The 14,653-nt window shown below is 40.9% G+C and overlaps 1 protein-coding gene across 1 annotated transcript; it reads right to left on the bottom strand.

Annotated features, from left to right (window-relative positions):
- Nucleotides 1-799: 799 nt before the first annotated feature.
- Nucleotides 800-1,015, bottom strand: LOC148038908 (uncharacterized). Its single transcript, XM_087675291.1, has one exon. It carries the CDS (start codon nt 1,013-1,015, stop codon nt 800-802), a length of 216 nt encoding a protein of 71 aa, XP_087531417.1.
- Between the last annotated feature and the right edge of the window lie 13,638 nt (nt 1,016-14,653).

Raw genomic sequence — 14,653 nt, 5'->3', positions numbered from 1 at the left:
GAACAGTCTGAAGAGCAAGACTCTGACGACGAGGAATATGAGGACTGCTGCTGTACAGGAGATGAAAGTGAGGAAGGGATAGATACAGTAGAGTATGACACAAAAGGGAGAACGAAGAACAAATCAAGGTAGACACGAGACCTAGGAAGGAAAGGATGAATTGGAGTGAAAAAGGAGTCATGGAACGGAGTGCGATAGATCCTAGCTAGAACACATGGGAGCCGTGGATTACGAGCAAGCCGAAGTAGCACGACCATGGGTGATCCTAGTGCTCAAGACGGATGCACCTACTAAACTACGACCCCCTGGGGAAACTCCTTCCTTGAGCGAGGGATGCGAGTTTAACTTGAAGTCGGAAGTCAGCACTCAGAGTGATCTCGAGATACCCCAACCCTCTAAGGTCAAACGCACAAAAGGGGACTTACCAGTCCACCTAAGGCGTAGGAGATCAAAGGAGGAGGCCAGGACGTGAGCGAAGGGCTCAAGAGCAGAGAGGCAAAATGAACCACAGGATCTACCCAAACGGTTTACAAAATTTAAAAAGGGTGACAAAGTAGTGATTCTACTATTGAGAAATAACCCAAAGTCTAAGGCATAGTCTAAGCCTTATCATATTGTTGTATGTAAAGTGTCCTTAAGTTTGGGGTATCTATCTTTTGAGGATACCATTTTAGTGTGTGGACTGTTTTGGAGATATGGTTGGAGAATAATGGAGGAGAAGTTGACATTGAGTTCCTAACCTGTGCTTGTTTCATCTTAGTCTCCCTCTACTTGCAGTTTTATCATTTGGTATCAGAGCTTAATCTAACAGGTTAAGGAGAGCAGGGAGGCCACCACTACCAGCAGTCTCAAGGATGGTGATGCTGCCCAACCTCATTCCTGGTGGCAAACCCTTTTTCTCTACATAATCTTGCAGTTCAAGTGCAATGATTTCTGTTGGGTTCTCATCTACACCATGGAATTTCTTGAAACCCGTCACATGGAGCACAAAGGACTGAGGCACTTCAGAACCCATCTATGCTGTACTGCGAATGGAATAAGCCCAATTCCTAAAAGCAATCTTGAATGCTTGAAAGATCTGGAAGACCAACTCAATCAGTTCTGATTTGAGTTACCGAATTGACAATACATGAGATTTTAGGCCAAGAAGATGAACTGAACTATCCAATGCTTCCTTGAGCTGAATGGATTGTCAGAGCATCGTGCCGTGTTTGATTAGTTGATATGGGTTAAAAGAGCTTTGTCTCTGATTGGCAAACTCACACACACACATGTATAACAAGCTTCAATTCCAGCCTGAGGGCATAGTCTTTTATCAATGGACTTCTGGACATGCCACCCTTGGAGCAGGGCCTTAGCAAGTCTTTTAGACAAGGTCTGCTAGTCATCGTATTCAATGAGAAGTTTGCAGTGACATCACAAGAGACACGGTGTGCTGTTTGCCTCAGTAATTATCAAGAGAATGATAAGCTGTCGTAATTACTAGTTTGTAAACATTCCTTCCATGTCCAGTGCATATATGATTAATGGTTGGAAAAAAATGCAACATGTCCAATATGTCGCAGTTCATTGCATGACGAGGGAAGAGGTGGATCCACCAATTCATCTATATATCAGGATGCGAATAGAATGGTTCTGCTATTAGGAGCAGATGAAAATAGGATGTGAGAGGAAAGATTCCTGTGAGTGAAGCACAGGAAGGACATCCTGCTACAATGCCAGGTTTATCAATTGGTGCAAGCAACAGTGGCAATGCAGTATCATCTGAAAGCGCAACACAACATGGAAGTCAGCATGCAATCAATATGGAAAGAAGTTAAAATCAGTGCATGGTGTTTGGCTCATGAGGTCCTTTGTTAAGATTTTTACTAGTACGCATTGTAGCCAATGCTGATCCCAAGAGTGAGAGAAGAAGTGAATATGTGCTGCGAAAGGGGCAATATGCTCCAGGCTTGATCCATGCACCTGTTGGTAGATGTGAGGATAGCAAGGCCATTGATGCAAACAAAAGAAGGATTCAGGGCTTGCCACGAAGTGATTGGCATACATTAGACAACGACACTTAGACACACACACATTGCAGGTGCATCACTTGATTGTAATTGTTATGGTTTACATCAAGCAAGAGCTGCCCTAGTTGTTTTGGAGGCCTAGAAGGCCGGTTTTATGCCATTTTTGGGTGTCATTTTGGAGGCTTAAAATTTTGCCAAAAAATTCCATCAAAACTTTTCTAGCTTTAGCTTGACTGGGACTTCATTCTTGGCACAAAAAAATTACAGAAAAACAGCAAGGAAATTGGTCGATTTTAAGCATGTATTTTGATGCTTTTTGGGTCATACAGACATCGTGTGGAATCCAATTTGGATGGTTCTTGCTGGGAACTGAATGTATGACATGTTGACATCATGGATGGATTTATATGAAAATTTTTGGACACATTTATGACAGTCATATTGCTGAATACCATTTCTGGATAGATTGTATTGTTGTTTTTTTCTGAATTTGCAGCAGTCATAATGTCTGACACGGCACAGATCACTCAGATCGTGGGGGGAAAATTGACCAAAGACAACTATAGTGTTTGGTCCTACAGGATGGAGAATTTTTTGATGGGTAGAGGTCTATGGGATCTCATAACAGGTGATGATGAATGTCCAGAAGTTCCCGAACATCCAACTGAAGAGCAAAATAAAGCGTACAAGGATTGGATTGGGAAGAACATGAAGGTTTTGCATTGGATCTCCATATGTATTTCAGAAACATTGATTCCTCATATAAAAAAGGCAAGTACTTGTAAAGAGGCATGGAAAATCATAGAAAAAATGTATGGAACATGTACAAAGGCTCGTAAGATACAACTTAAGCAGAGATTACATGGTGCATGGAGAGGCAATCGCAGTATCAGTGACTATGTGGTAGAAATCAAGCAAATTTCAAAAGACCTTGCATCCATTAATGCACCTGTTGATGATGATGATTTAGCGTCAATGACACTAAATGGGCTTGGACCAGCTTTTAAATCTTTGGATACCTCTATTTCCATTAGGGGAGGCTCTATGCCTAACTTTGAGGAGCTTATTGGATTGCTACTTACAGAAGAAATCAAGTTGGGATTGAATGCATCTAGCAGTGGCAAAAATGCAGGTGGAGATAGTGTTTTCTATCACCAGAGAGGTCATGGTAGCTCATCTAGAGCTAGAGGCTCTTCACCTGGTCGTAGTAATCATGGTTTTGCTCGTGGAAGAGGTAACTTTGGTCGTGGTGACTTCATGCATAGAGGCAGGGGGAGATCTTTCCCTAGAGGTAGAGGATGGTCTAGTCCTTCTTCACAAAGAGATGGCACTTGTCATTATTGTGAGCATTTTGGTCACTTTGAGAGGGATTGTTATTAAAAATAGAATGCTATGTCTAGGGGTCATGGAAGGACCAAATATGGCCATTATGCAGGCACTTATGGTGGTACAGGTTATGGACCTAGAGGTGGATCGTCTAGAGGTCACCTATTTGCTATGGAGCATGTGCTTGGGAGCATGACTCATCCTCCTCGTGAGAATGACTGGTTTTTGGATTCAGGAGCTACAAACCACATGACTCATCATGCTGAGTGGTTTGATAGCAAGGAGCAAGTGCATAATGATGAATATGTTGCCACTGGTGATGATACTTTACACAAAATTACTCATATTGGTAGTGTGCCACTTGTTACTAAAGATGGGATTGAGAACAAGCTTGGTGATATACTTTATGTGCCCACAATAACTAAGAACCTAGCATCGGTTGGTCAAATGACAGATCAAGGATTGCATGTGAGATTCAATAAGTTTGGATGTTTCATTGAAGAGTTCCATAATGGGAGAACTGGCAGGGTGATTGCTCATGGTAGAAAGAAAGGGAGATTGTTTGCTTTGGATGTAGGTACTCTAGTGATTCAAAACTCTATGTATGTTGAGAGAGGACATGGGCAAGATAAGGATATGGAATTATGGCATAGACGGATTGGTCATGTTAATTTGCAAAGATTGAAGCAAATGCAATCAAAACAGATAGTCCGTGGTTTACTACATTTAGGATATGTGAATTTTGATCATGCATGTGAGGCTTGTCAATTTGGCAAGTAGTCCAGATTGCCATTTCCAAAGAGGGGGAGAATAAGAAGCTATCCTTTGGAAATAATACACTCAGATATTTGGGGCCCATGTCAGAATGTTTCCATGAGCAAAAAATATAGATTCTATATCACTTTCATTGATGATTTCAGTAGGATGACTTGGGTGTACTTTATGCAACATAAAAGTGAAGCATTTGAAAAGTTCTTGGAATTTAAATCTATGGCTGAAAAGCAGTTTGGATGCTACATAAAATGTTTGAGGTCAGATAATGTTGGAGAGTACATGTCATATGAGTTTTGTGACTTCTTGAGATATCATGGTATCAAAAGGCAATTGACATGCAGGTATACACCTTAGCAAAATGGTGTGGCTGAAAGGAAGAATCGGATTATTGCAGAGGTTGTAAGGGCAATGATGAACCAAATGAACATGCCATTGTCATATTGGGTAGAAGCAGTGCATACTGCAGTTCACATTATGAATAGAACACCTACAGCCTTGATTCATAATATGTCACCATATGAGAGAATGTATGGCATGAAACCCACTGTTGCATACTTTAGAGTCTTTGGATGTGTCTGTTATGTTCATATTCCGGATGATTTGAGAAAGAAGATGGAACCTAAGGCTGTAAAATGCATTCTCCTTGGATATCCTGACGAGAAGAAGGGATACAAATGCTATGATCCAGTGAGTAAGGAAGTATACATAAGCAGGGATGTCAAATTTAGTGAATATGAATCATGGTACAAGCCCAAAATTGCAGTGGATGTTGATTCCTATGAAAGAAATGATGATAATGGCTATGGAAGGAAAATTTCAGCAAACAGCAAAACTAAAAATCAGCATGTGGAAGATGCTTCAGGACCTCAAGAGAATGTGGAAAGCAGTGGCAGCTACAGTCCATGGAGTGGTAGATTGAGAAATGCACAAAGGAGTGCAGAAGTTGCAAAAGGTAAGAGACCAATGACTGAAAGTTCAGAAGATGAATCTATAGATGACGAGTATGGCATTCCGCATGTTAAAACACATGGCACTAGAAGTGCAGGAAAGTATGTGCCACCACATGCTAGATTAGATGAGACACACGGTAGTGCACCTCAATTGAGAAGGTCAGAAAGAGTAAGGTATCCAGTTGATAGATTGACTTATAATGGGTTCATGAAGATGCATTATGCATACATGGTTTCTTATGTACAACATGTGGAGCCTACTTTCTTTGAAGAAGCAGTAGAGAGCAAAGAGTGGAGACAAGCAATGGATGAAGAGATAAATGCACTAAGGAAAAACAAGACTTGGGATTTGGTGAAACTACCTTATGGCAAGAAGTCCATTGGATGTAAATGGGTTTACAAGGTCAAATGTAAGTCGGATGGTTCTCTTGAAAGGTATAAAGCAAGGCTAGTTGCAAAAGGATATGCACAAACTTATGGTTTGGACTATGAAGAAACATTCAGCGTCCAATAGCTAATATGACGACAGTGAGATCGGTAATTGCTTTGGCTTCTATCTATGGTTGGAGGCTTTGTCAAATGGATGTGAAAAATGCATTTTTGAATGGCAACTTAGAAGAGAAAGTGTACATGGATCAACCAGAGGGCTATGTGGATCCAAAATACCCACATTATGTATGCAAGTTGAAGAAGGATTTATATGGATTGAAGCAAGCACCAAGAGCATGGTGTGATAGAATCAGCAAATTCTTATGTAGTATGGGATTTCAGCAGAGCAAAGCTGATTATTCACTTTATGTGAGGCATAAGAAGATGGCATGGTTGTTGTGGTCATCTATGTTGATGATCTCATTATTACAGGTACACTTGAGAAGGAGATTACTGAAGTCAAGCATGGGTTACATAAAGAGTTTGATATAAAGGACCTTGGTTTGTTGAGATACTTATTGGGTATTGAGGTTATTGACACACCTCATGGTATATGGCTGATACAAAGGCAATATGCATAAGAGATGTTGGAAAAATATGGCATGACTGGATGCAAACCGGTTGATACACCATTGGATCAAAATGCTAAGTTGATGGATGATGGATCTTATGTTGAGGATGTTGCTATGTTCAAAAAGATGGTTGGTAGTCTTATCTACTTGACCATTACAAGACCAAACTTGAGTTACGTTGTTGGATTGGTAAGTCAGTTTATGCAGAAACCATGCAAATCACATTTGGATGTAGTGAGAAGAAATCTTAGATATGTGAAAAAGACAGGTAGATTTGGGCTGTTTTATGAAAAAGGAATCAAGCCTACTTTATTTGGATACTCAGATGCAGACTGGGCAGGTAGCTCTATGGATAGAAGATCTACTAGTGGCTATGCATTCTCATTTGGATCAGCCATGGTAAGTTGGAGCAGTAAGAAGCAACCTACAGTTGATTTATCAAGCACTGAAGCAAAGTATAGAGGCATTGTATTGGCAGCATGTGAGCAGACATGGCTGAGATTGATCCTATATGACATGGGGATAGAGATTGATGGTGGAGCTATTATGTATTGTGACAATGTTAGCAGCATTATGTTGGCAAAGAACCCAGTCTACCATGCAAGGACAAAACACATAGAAGTGCACTATCATTTCATTATAGAAAAAGTCATTGATGGAGAGATTGACTTGGTCCATGTGAAGACCAATGACCAAGTTGCTGATATCTTTACCAAAGCATTAGGTAAAGATAACTTTGAGTACTTCAGGAGTGCACTTGGAGTCTTATGTGTGCAAGCTCATTCTGAGCTTGAGGGGGAGTGTTGAGAAATAAGCCAAAGTCTAAGGCATAGTCTAAGCCTTATCATATTGTTGTATGTAAAGTGTCCTTAAGTTTGGGGTATCTATCCTTTGAGGATACCATTTTAGTGTGTGGACTGTTTTGGAGATATGGTTGGAGAATAATGGAGGAGAAGTTGACATTGAGTGTTGCTACCCTTTCTATGCGGAATACATAAAAGAACAGAGAAATACTTCATGAAGCAAATACCTAATCTCACACCCAGAAATCATAGGAATTCAGAACTAACCATATGAAAGCATAGATACACTACATTCAGCACTACTAATCAAAAAACAGAGAATGAATCACACAAGACATGCTACAAACGAGATCAAGATTCCAGCCATGATGGCGCCAACTGCCAGATCCTCTTCATAATTAGCTAGAGACATCATACATCAGGCGTAATCATCATCAAATCAGATAGACAAGAAGAACACACAAAATGCCTCATCAGGTCATGTTTTTCAACTACCCCAAAACTATACTTCATGAGGCAGTAAACTTCATAAGACATATAAAGGCTGCTTCACATAGAAAATAGTAATAACTAAGGTAATGCACCATTCTAAGGGTAAATGTAGTGTCAAGCCAATGGCTAACACTTGGCATAGCCCGGTGGATGGCTGGCACAGCCATGACTCGAACCCTTGAATGATCGATGAAGTCAAAATGCCTTATCCAAAACCTGACATATCTAGTGAAAAAGATTATGCCTTACTCACAGCCTTCCACCGTGAAGTAAGCCACAAAGAGTAACCATAAGTAGAGCCTCTCTAGTAGGATACTTACAGCCCTCTACTGCAGTTGCATAAGCCCCTCAAAAGATAGTCAAAGGAAAACATAAAGGCATAATCCTAGAGGCATACATATCAAGTATGATGTAAGTATGATGAACAAAAAGAGAATCAGATCTGACAGTTCTACACAAAAAGAACTTATGAACTATGAGGCTCATGAGCATCATTGCAATCCGTAACAGATTGCTCCTGGACATGATGCTCCTGCAATCCAAAAGATGCAATATCATGAACTGTATCCACCATATGATCTTGAATCTTAATCTGCTGATTTATATCTTGCAAAACATTATTAATATCAGCTTTGACCATATCTACTGCATCCACAGACAGATTTTCAAAACCTTCAATTTGCTTAACATTCTGCAACCCAGACAAAACATCCATCATCCTATGATAGTCAGCCTGCATACCATCCTATTGAGATATCGAGCTCCACTCGTGATATGCCAGGGTGACCGTTGTGCATTTATGTCACCGACGTGTTAGTTGCAGATGCAGTTGGTATACCACCCATGAATAATAGCTACATGACAGCTATCCTTATCTACTCTAGTTCGTGGCTTGGTTAGTATGCCACCTTAGTTAGTTGAGTTTGGTTTGAGACCCATATATAGGGTTCTTCTATTTCTTTGTATGAGAGTTCTTTTGGCTTACACAACTAAGAAGAGGAAAACTATTTTCAGCCTCCACCCTTGTGTGTATTCCCCCATTGTGCAAGCAAGAAAGCTACAAGTGAGACTCCTTCCTTCTCTCCCACAATCTTGACATGGTATCAGAGCCTTGTTCGTGGTAAGGAGCTCAAGAAAGCAAGCCAAGCTCGCGGTGTTCTGGTAAGAGGAGCAGTGTTGCTTTCATTTTCTGTTTTGGGAGCAGATCTCTGCAGGCAGCACAGTCAGAAATTGCAAGAGTGCATTGTCTCAGGTTGATTTGATTTGATTTGATAAAAAACAATGCATTGTCTCAGGTTTTTTTGATTTGGGGCCATTTCGGGGCCTGTTTTGGAGGCGGAAGTTTTCTGCACGCACTCAGGAAAAGGCCCAGTTTTATGCTGTGCAGCCACTATTCTACAGGTCGGTGAATAGTTACTGTAAAAATTGCATTGTATGCTTGTGTGCAGAGACATTGGGAGTTACAGAATCATCCCTGTTGCTTGTTGATGCAAAATCGTCACTAGGAAGTGACTGTGTGGTCAAATACCACTTTCGCCAGTTTTGCAGATTTTCCCTTGTGAGGGTGAAGCTGTGGTTTTTGCAGTGACAGAATTTTTTGCAGTCTTCTGTAATGGCATCTGATTCTCTTTCACAGATTGTCACTAAAAAGCTTGACAAGAACAACTTCCAAGCATGGAAGTTTAGAATGACGAATTTCCTTATGGGAAAAGGATATTGGGAATTTGTTGCAGGAAATGAAGAAGAACCAGTTCTTCCTGATGTTCCCAATCAACAACAAATGCACATTTAAAGCATGGCATGAGAGAGCCAGGAAAGTTATGTATTGGCTGTCTATCAACATTTCAGACTCTATGATTGTGCATATTCAGGATGCAAGTACGCCAAAGGAGGCATGGGATACTCTGTCAAAGATGTATAGCACAAATACGCAAGCCAGGAAAATGCAGCTCAAGCAAGAGTTGCACAATGTGCAAAGAGAAAATATGAGCATCAATGACTACCACATGAAGGTGAAGAAGATTGCAGATGCACTTGCTTCCATTGGGTCGCCAGTGGAAGATGATGATTTAGTTTCTGTGACCTTGAATGGTCTAGGAAAGGATTATGCACAGTTTCGGACATCCATTTCAGTTCGTGAAAGATTTCCTGATTTTGAGGAGTTGATTGCTCTTCTAATTTCTGAGGAACAGAGAAATGGTGGTGCATCTTCTTCAGGAGGAACTTCAAAAGAAGCTATCTTCTACTCAAATCCTGGAAGAGGTAGAGGCAGAGGTAGAGAAGGCCGATTTGGAGGCCGTGGTAGAAATCAGAATATGCAACAAACTCAAGAAAACCAGTCCTATGGAGGAGGACGTGGTAACTCTAGAGGCAGGGGGAGCCAAAGAGGTCGTGGTGGATGGCAAAGAGGCCAAAATGCAAACAATAATGTTGAATGCTACTATTGTGGTAAAATGGGTCATATGGCTAAAGACTGCTATAAAAAGCAGAATGACATCATGAATGGAAAACTGCAACAAGGAAATTATGCATCTTCTAGTAGACAGGGTGATGATAGAAATGAGCATTTGTTTATGGTGCAACACATGAACAATTATGTGACAAGTGCAGAAGAAAGCAACGATGTGTGGTATGTTGACTCAGGTGCATCAAACCACATGAGAGGTCATGCAGAATGGATGGAGGATGCAAGGAAAATGGAAAAACCAGGATTTGTGGAGACTGGTGATGATACTGCACATCCGATTGTACAGATTGGAAAAATTCCTTTGTCTATGTAGGATGGGAAAAAGAAATACCTGTCTGATGTATTTCATGTCCCGAATATCACCAAGAATATGGTTTCTATTGGTCAAATGGTTGAACAGGGCTTGCAGGTCAGATTTAATCCTCATGGATGCTTTGTTGAGGATATGAAAAATAAAGGTCGCTTGATAGCAAAAGGAAAGAAGAAGGGTAGAATGTTTACATTGGATGCAGACATGCCTGAATTGAGTGCAGCAATGTTTGCACATGGGACCGGTGTAGTTGCAGATATTGATATCTGGCATAAACGCATTGGTCATGTTAATGTACAGTGACTTAAATCAATGCAGGCCCAAAATATTGTTGCAGGATTGCCAAAATTCAAGGTTGCAGAAATGCATAAGGTATGTGAAGCTTGTCAGTTTGGAAAACAGGCAAGGAAACCATTTCCTAGACATGTTCAAGAGAGTGAGAAGCCATTGGAATTAATCCACTCTGATGTGTGGACTACTAAAGCTGCATCTCTTGGAGGCTGTCATTATTTTGTCAATTTTATTGATGACTATAGCAGAAAAGTTTGAGTGTATTTTATGAAAAAGAAAAGTGAAGTTTTTGGGCATTTTAAAACCCTCAAAGCTATGGTTGAAAAAGAAACAGGCCTGCAGATAAAATGCCTAAGGTCAGATGGAGGGGGAGAGTACCTCTCAAATGAGTTTGCAAAGTTCTTGCAGGAGCATGGCATAAAGCAACAATATTCATGCAGTTATACCCCACAACAAAATGGAATTGCAGAAAGGAAAAACAGGCATATTGGAGAGGTATCTCGTGCCATGCTCAATGAAAAAGACTTGCCAGATTTTTATTGGGCTGAAGCAGTTGCTACAGTAGTCTACATAATGAACAGGACTCCCACTGCAGTAATACATGGAATGACTCCAGAGGAGAGGTATACTGGTAGGAAACCAGATATTTCTCATTTGAAAATTTTTGGTTGCATTGCCTATGTACATGTGCCAGATGAGTTGAGATCCAAGTTGGATCCAAAAGCTGAAAAGTGCATCTTTATTGGTTACTCTCTGCAGCAAAAAGGGTATAGATGCCATAACCCTTCTACTCGCAAGTTTACAGTGAGCAGAGATGTTGTTTTTGATGAGATGAGTAGCTGGTATAAACCAGTAAATGTGATTGATGATGTAGATGCACAAAATGGTAATGCTGCACAGAATTCACAGTAGTAGTGGACCTGGAGCGTCCTCTAGCAGTGGTTCACATTCTTCGCCATGGACAGGCAGATTGAGATCAGGATAATCTTCTCAAAGCAATGCAGATAGTGGTATGCAGGTATCATGAAAAGGAAAAGAAAAGGTTGATTAGCCCATGTTTGATGTGAATGCAGGTCACTCTTATGTGGATGGTGAATCCAGTGGCTCAGAACAGAGCATTGATGATGAGTTGGGTATTCCTTCTATTGTTACACCTAGAGTAAGGAAGACCAGGGATGTTTTGAGAGCACCTGGGAGTGAACCTACTTTGCGCAGGTCTACGAGAGCTAGGTATCCTGTGGATAGGCTGAAATATGATGGATTTACAGCCATTCACTATGCATATATGGTTAAAGTGATACAGGAACTAGAACCCACTTCTTTTGAGGAACCCATGGGAAAAGAAAAATGGGAGAAAGCCATGGATGAAGAAATGGATGCCTTGGAAGCAAATGCTACATGGGAATTGGTACCTTTGCCTAAAGGTAAAAATGCAATTGGCTGTAAGTGGGTTTATAAGGTGAAGCACAATGCAGATGGTTCTGTGAATAGATACAAGGCAAGATTAGTAGTCAAGGGGTATGCACAAACATATGGCATTGACTATGAAGAAACATTCAGTCCGGTTGCAAGGATGGCAACCGTAAGAGCAGTCATTGCTATGGCTGCATCAAAGGGATGGTCTTTACATCAGATGGATGTAAAGAATGCCTTCTTGCATGGTGATTTGCAAGAAGAGGTCTATATGGAGCAGCCACCAGGTTATGTGCATGCTGTTCATCCTGAGTTTGTTTGTAGGTTGAAGAAAGCCTTGTATGGCTTGAAGCAAGCACCTAGAGCATGGTCTGACAAGATACGACAGTATCTTGTCACTATTGGTTTTTAGATTTCCAAGGCAGATTTCTCACTTTATGTGAGAAAAACAGAGAGAGGTATTTTTCTACTTGTCATTTATGTTGATGATTTGATTATGACAGGTGACAGTGATGAAGATATCCTTCATGTGAAAATGCTATTGAAGTAGAAGTTTGAGATGAAGGATATGGGAGAGCTGCGTTATTTCTTGGGCATTGAGGTGATTAGATCACCAAGTGGGATACAGCTCTTGCAGAGGCAGTATGGATTGGACATGCTGTCCAAATATGGGACGACAGGCTGTAAGCCTATTTCAGTTCCTTTGGAGCAGAATGTGAACCTGAGCGCAGATGCAGGTGAGCTTCTGGAAGACCCTACTATGTACAGACGCATAGTAGGAAGCTTGATTTATATGACTATTACCAAGCCAGATTTGAGCTATGCTGTTGGATTGGTAAGTCGGTTTATGCAGGCTCCAAGGAAATCGCATTTGGATGCGGCTAGACGCATGCTCAGGTATGTGAAGTCCACATTGCAGTATGGACTATTTTATGAGACTGGGGTTCAGATACAGTTGCATGGATACACTGATGCTGATTGGGCTGGTAGTATTTCTGATAGACGATCTACCAGTGGATATGTGTTCTCTTTTGGGAGTGCTGCAGTCACTTGGAGCAGCAAGAAATAGCCTACAGTTGCCTTGTCCAGCACAGAGGCTGAGTACAGGGGTGCAGCAATGGCTGCATGTAAGGTAGCTTGGTTGCATAAGCTACTTTATGATATGCATCAGTCTACAGATGGGCCAGTTGTCATTTATTGCGACAACATGAGTAGTATACACTTGGCAAATAACCCAGTCTATCATGCTAGAACAAAGCACATTGAGGTGCATTATCACTATGTGCGAGAGAGGGTTTTACTAGGTCTTATTGATCTAGTTTATGTCAGCACAGAGGATCAGGTAGCTGACATATTCACGAAGGCATTGGGTGCAGAGAAGCTGCGCAAGTTCAGAGACCTGCTTGGTGTGCAGGAATTGGGATTGAGCTCGAGGGGGAGTGTTGTGATATCGAGCTCCACTCGTGATATGCCAGGGTGACCGTTGTGCATTTATGTCACCGACGTGTTAGTTGTAGATGCGGTTGGTATACCGCCCATGAATAATAGCTACATGATAGCTATCCTTATCTACTCTAGTTCGTGGCTTGGTTAGTATGCCACCTTAGTTAGTTGAGTTTGGTTTGAGACCCATATATAGGGTTCTTCTATTTCTTTGTATGAGAGTTCTTTTGGCTTACACAACTAAGAAGAGGAAAACTGTTTTCAGCCTCCACCCTTGTGTGTATTCCCCCATTGTGCAAGCAAGAAAGCTACAAGTGAGACTCCTTCCTTCTCTCCCACAATCTTGACACATCCAACTTTTCCTTTAACAGATCTTTCTCATGAATCAATTTCTCCATATTTTCAGACACAAATGTCTGTTGCAGCTCTCATTGATGTCAAATCTTGCTGCATAAAAACAGAGCCATCAAGATCAACCTCCATATCTCTCAAGATTTGATTTTTCACTTTAAGAAGAGGTTGTAAACGGGCATCCAATAATACCCTTTCAGCCTTCAACTTAGCATTTTCTTTAGCCAACAAATCCAATTCACCACCAAACTTATCCTGCATATTAGCTGTCCATTCTTTAAATGCAACAGAAGACAGTTTACATTTAAGCAGCATATCAGCATACTCATCAATTTGCATTTTCAAAGCATCCACCTCATTCTCATGTAATTCCTTCATTTTTCCCATTTCAACTTGCATAGAATCTCTTTTAGTTTTCATAGACTCTAATTGCTCCTGTAAAGATTGCACCACACTTAACTTAAAGGCACCATTAGCATGCATATCCTTCATGAACCAATGTAACCCTGCAACCAAAGAGCAAGCTTCACCAAGACTTTGAGGAACATATCCATCATGAACCACTTCCTTGTCATAAGACAAACCCATATGCTGCTGCATAGCATCACTGTGCTTTGGTATAGGCATAGTCTCCATCTTCAACTTGGAGAATCTAACCTTCTTCTTAACCCCTGTAATGAGCACATCTTCACGAGCATTGTCATTCTTGACATCATCATTTAACCATGCTGATATATCTAAAGGCACAGTGCATCCCAAAGTACTAGCATGTGAAGCTTCAGGAGATGAAAAAGTCATAAACAACGGATCCACAAACTCCTTTGACTTAACATTCTCAAGATCATTCAATGCATGATCATGAGACAAATCTTTATCATAACAGTCAACCATTATCCCATCCACTAATTTCTACCTTTTAACTGCATTAACCTTGTCCATACTCGGAGATTCCCAAAGTGACGGATGCAATGTTGGACATACAACCTGCAAATGAGCATATAAACCAGCCAACATAGGTCC

This window comes from Lygodium microphyllum, chromosome 3 (genome assembly GCF_053477565.2).
Source record: "Lygodium microphyllum isolate KBCC chromosome 3, Lygodium_microphyllum_v1.1.10, whole genome shotgun sequence".
Taxonomy (NCBI): domain Eukaryota; kingdom Viridiplantae; phylum Streptophyta; class Polypodiopsida; order Schizaeales; family Lygodiaceae; genus Lygodium; species Lygodium microphyllum.
The sequence above is the reverse complement of the archived record's forward strand: the minus strand, read 5'-3'. Positions and strand labels throughout refer to the sequence as shown.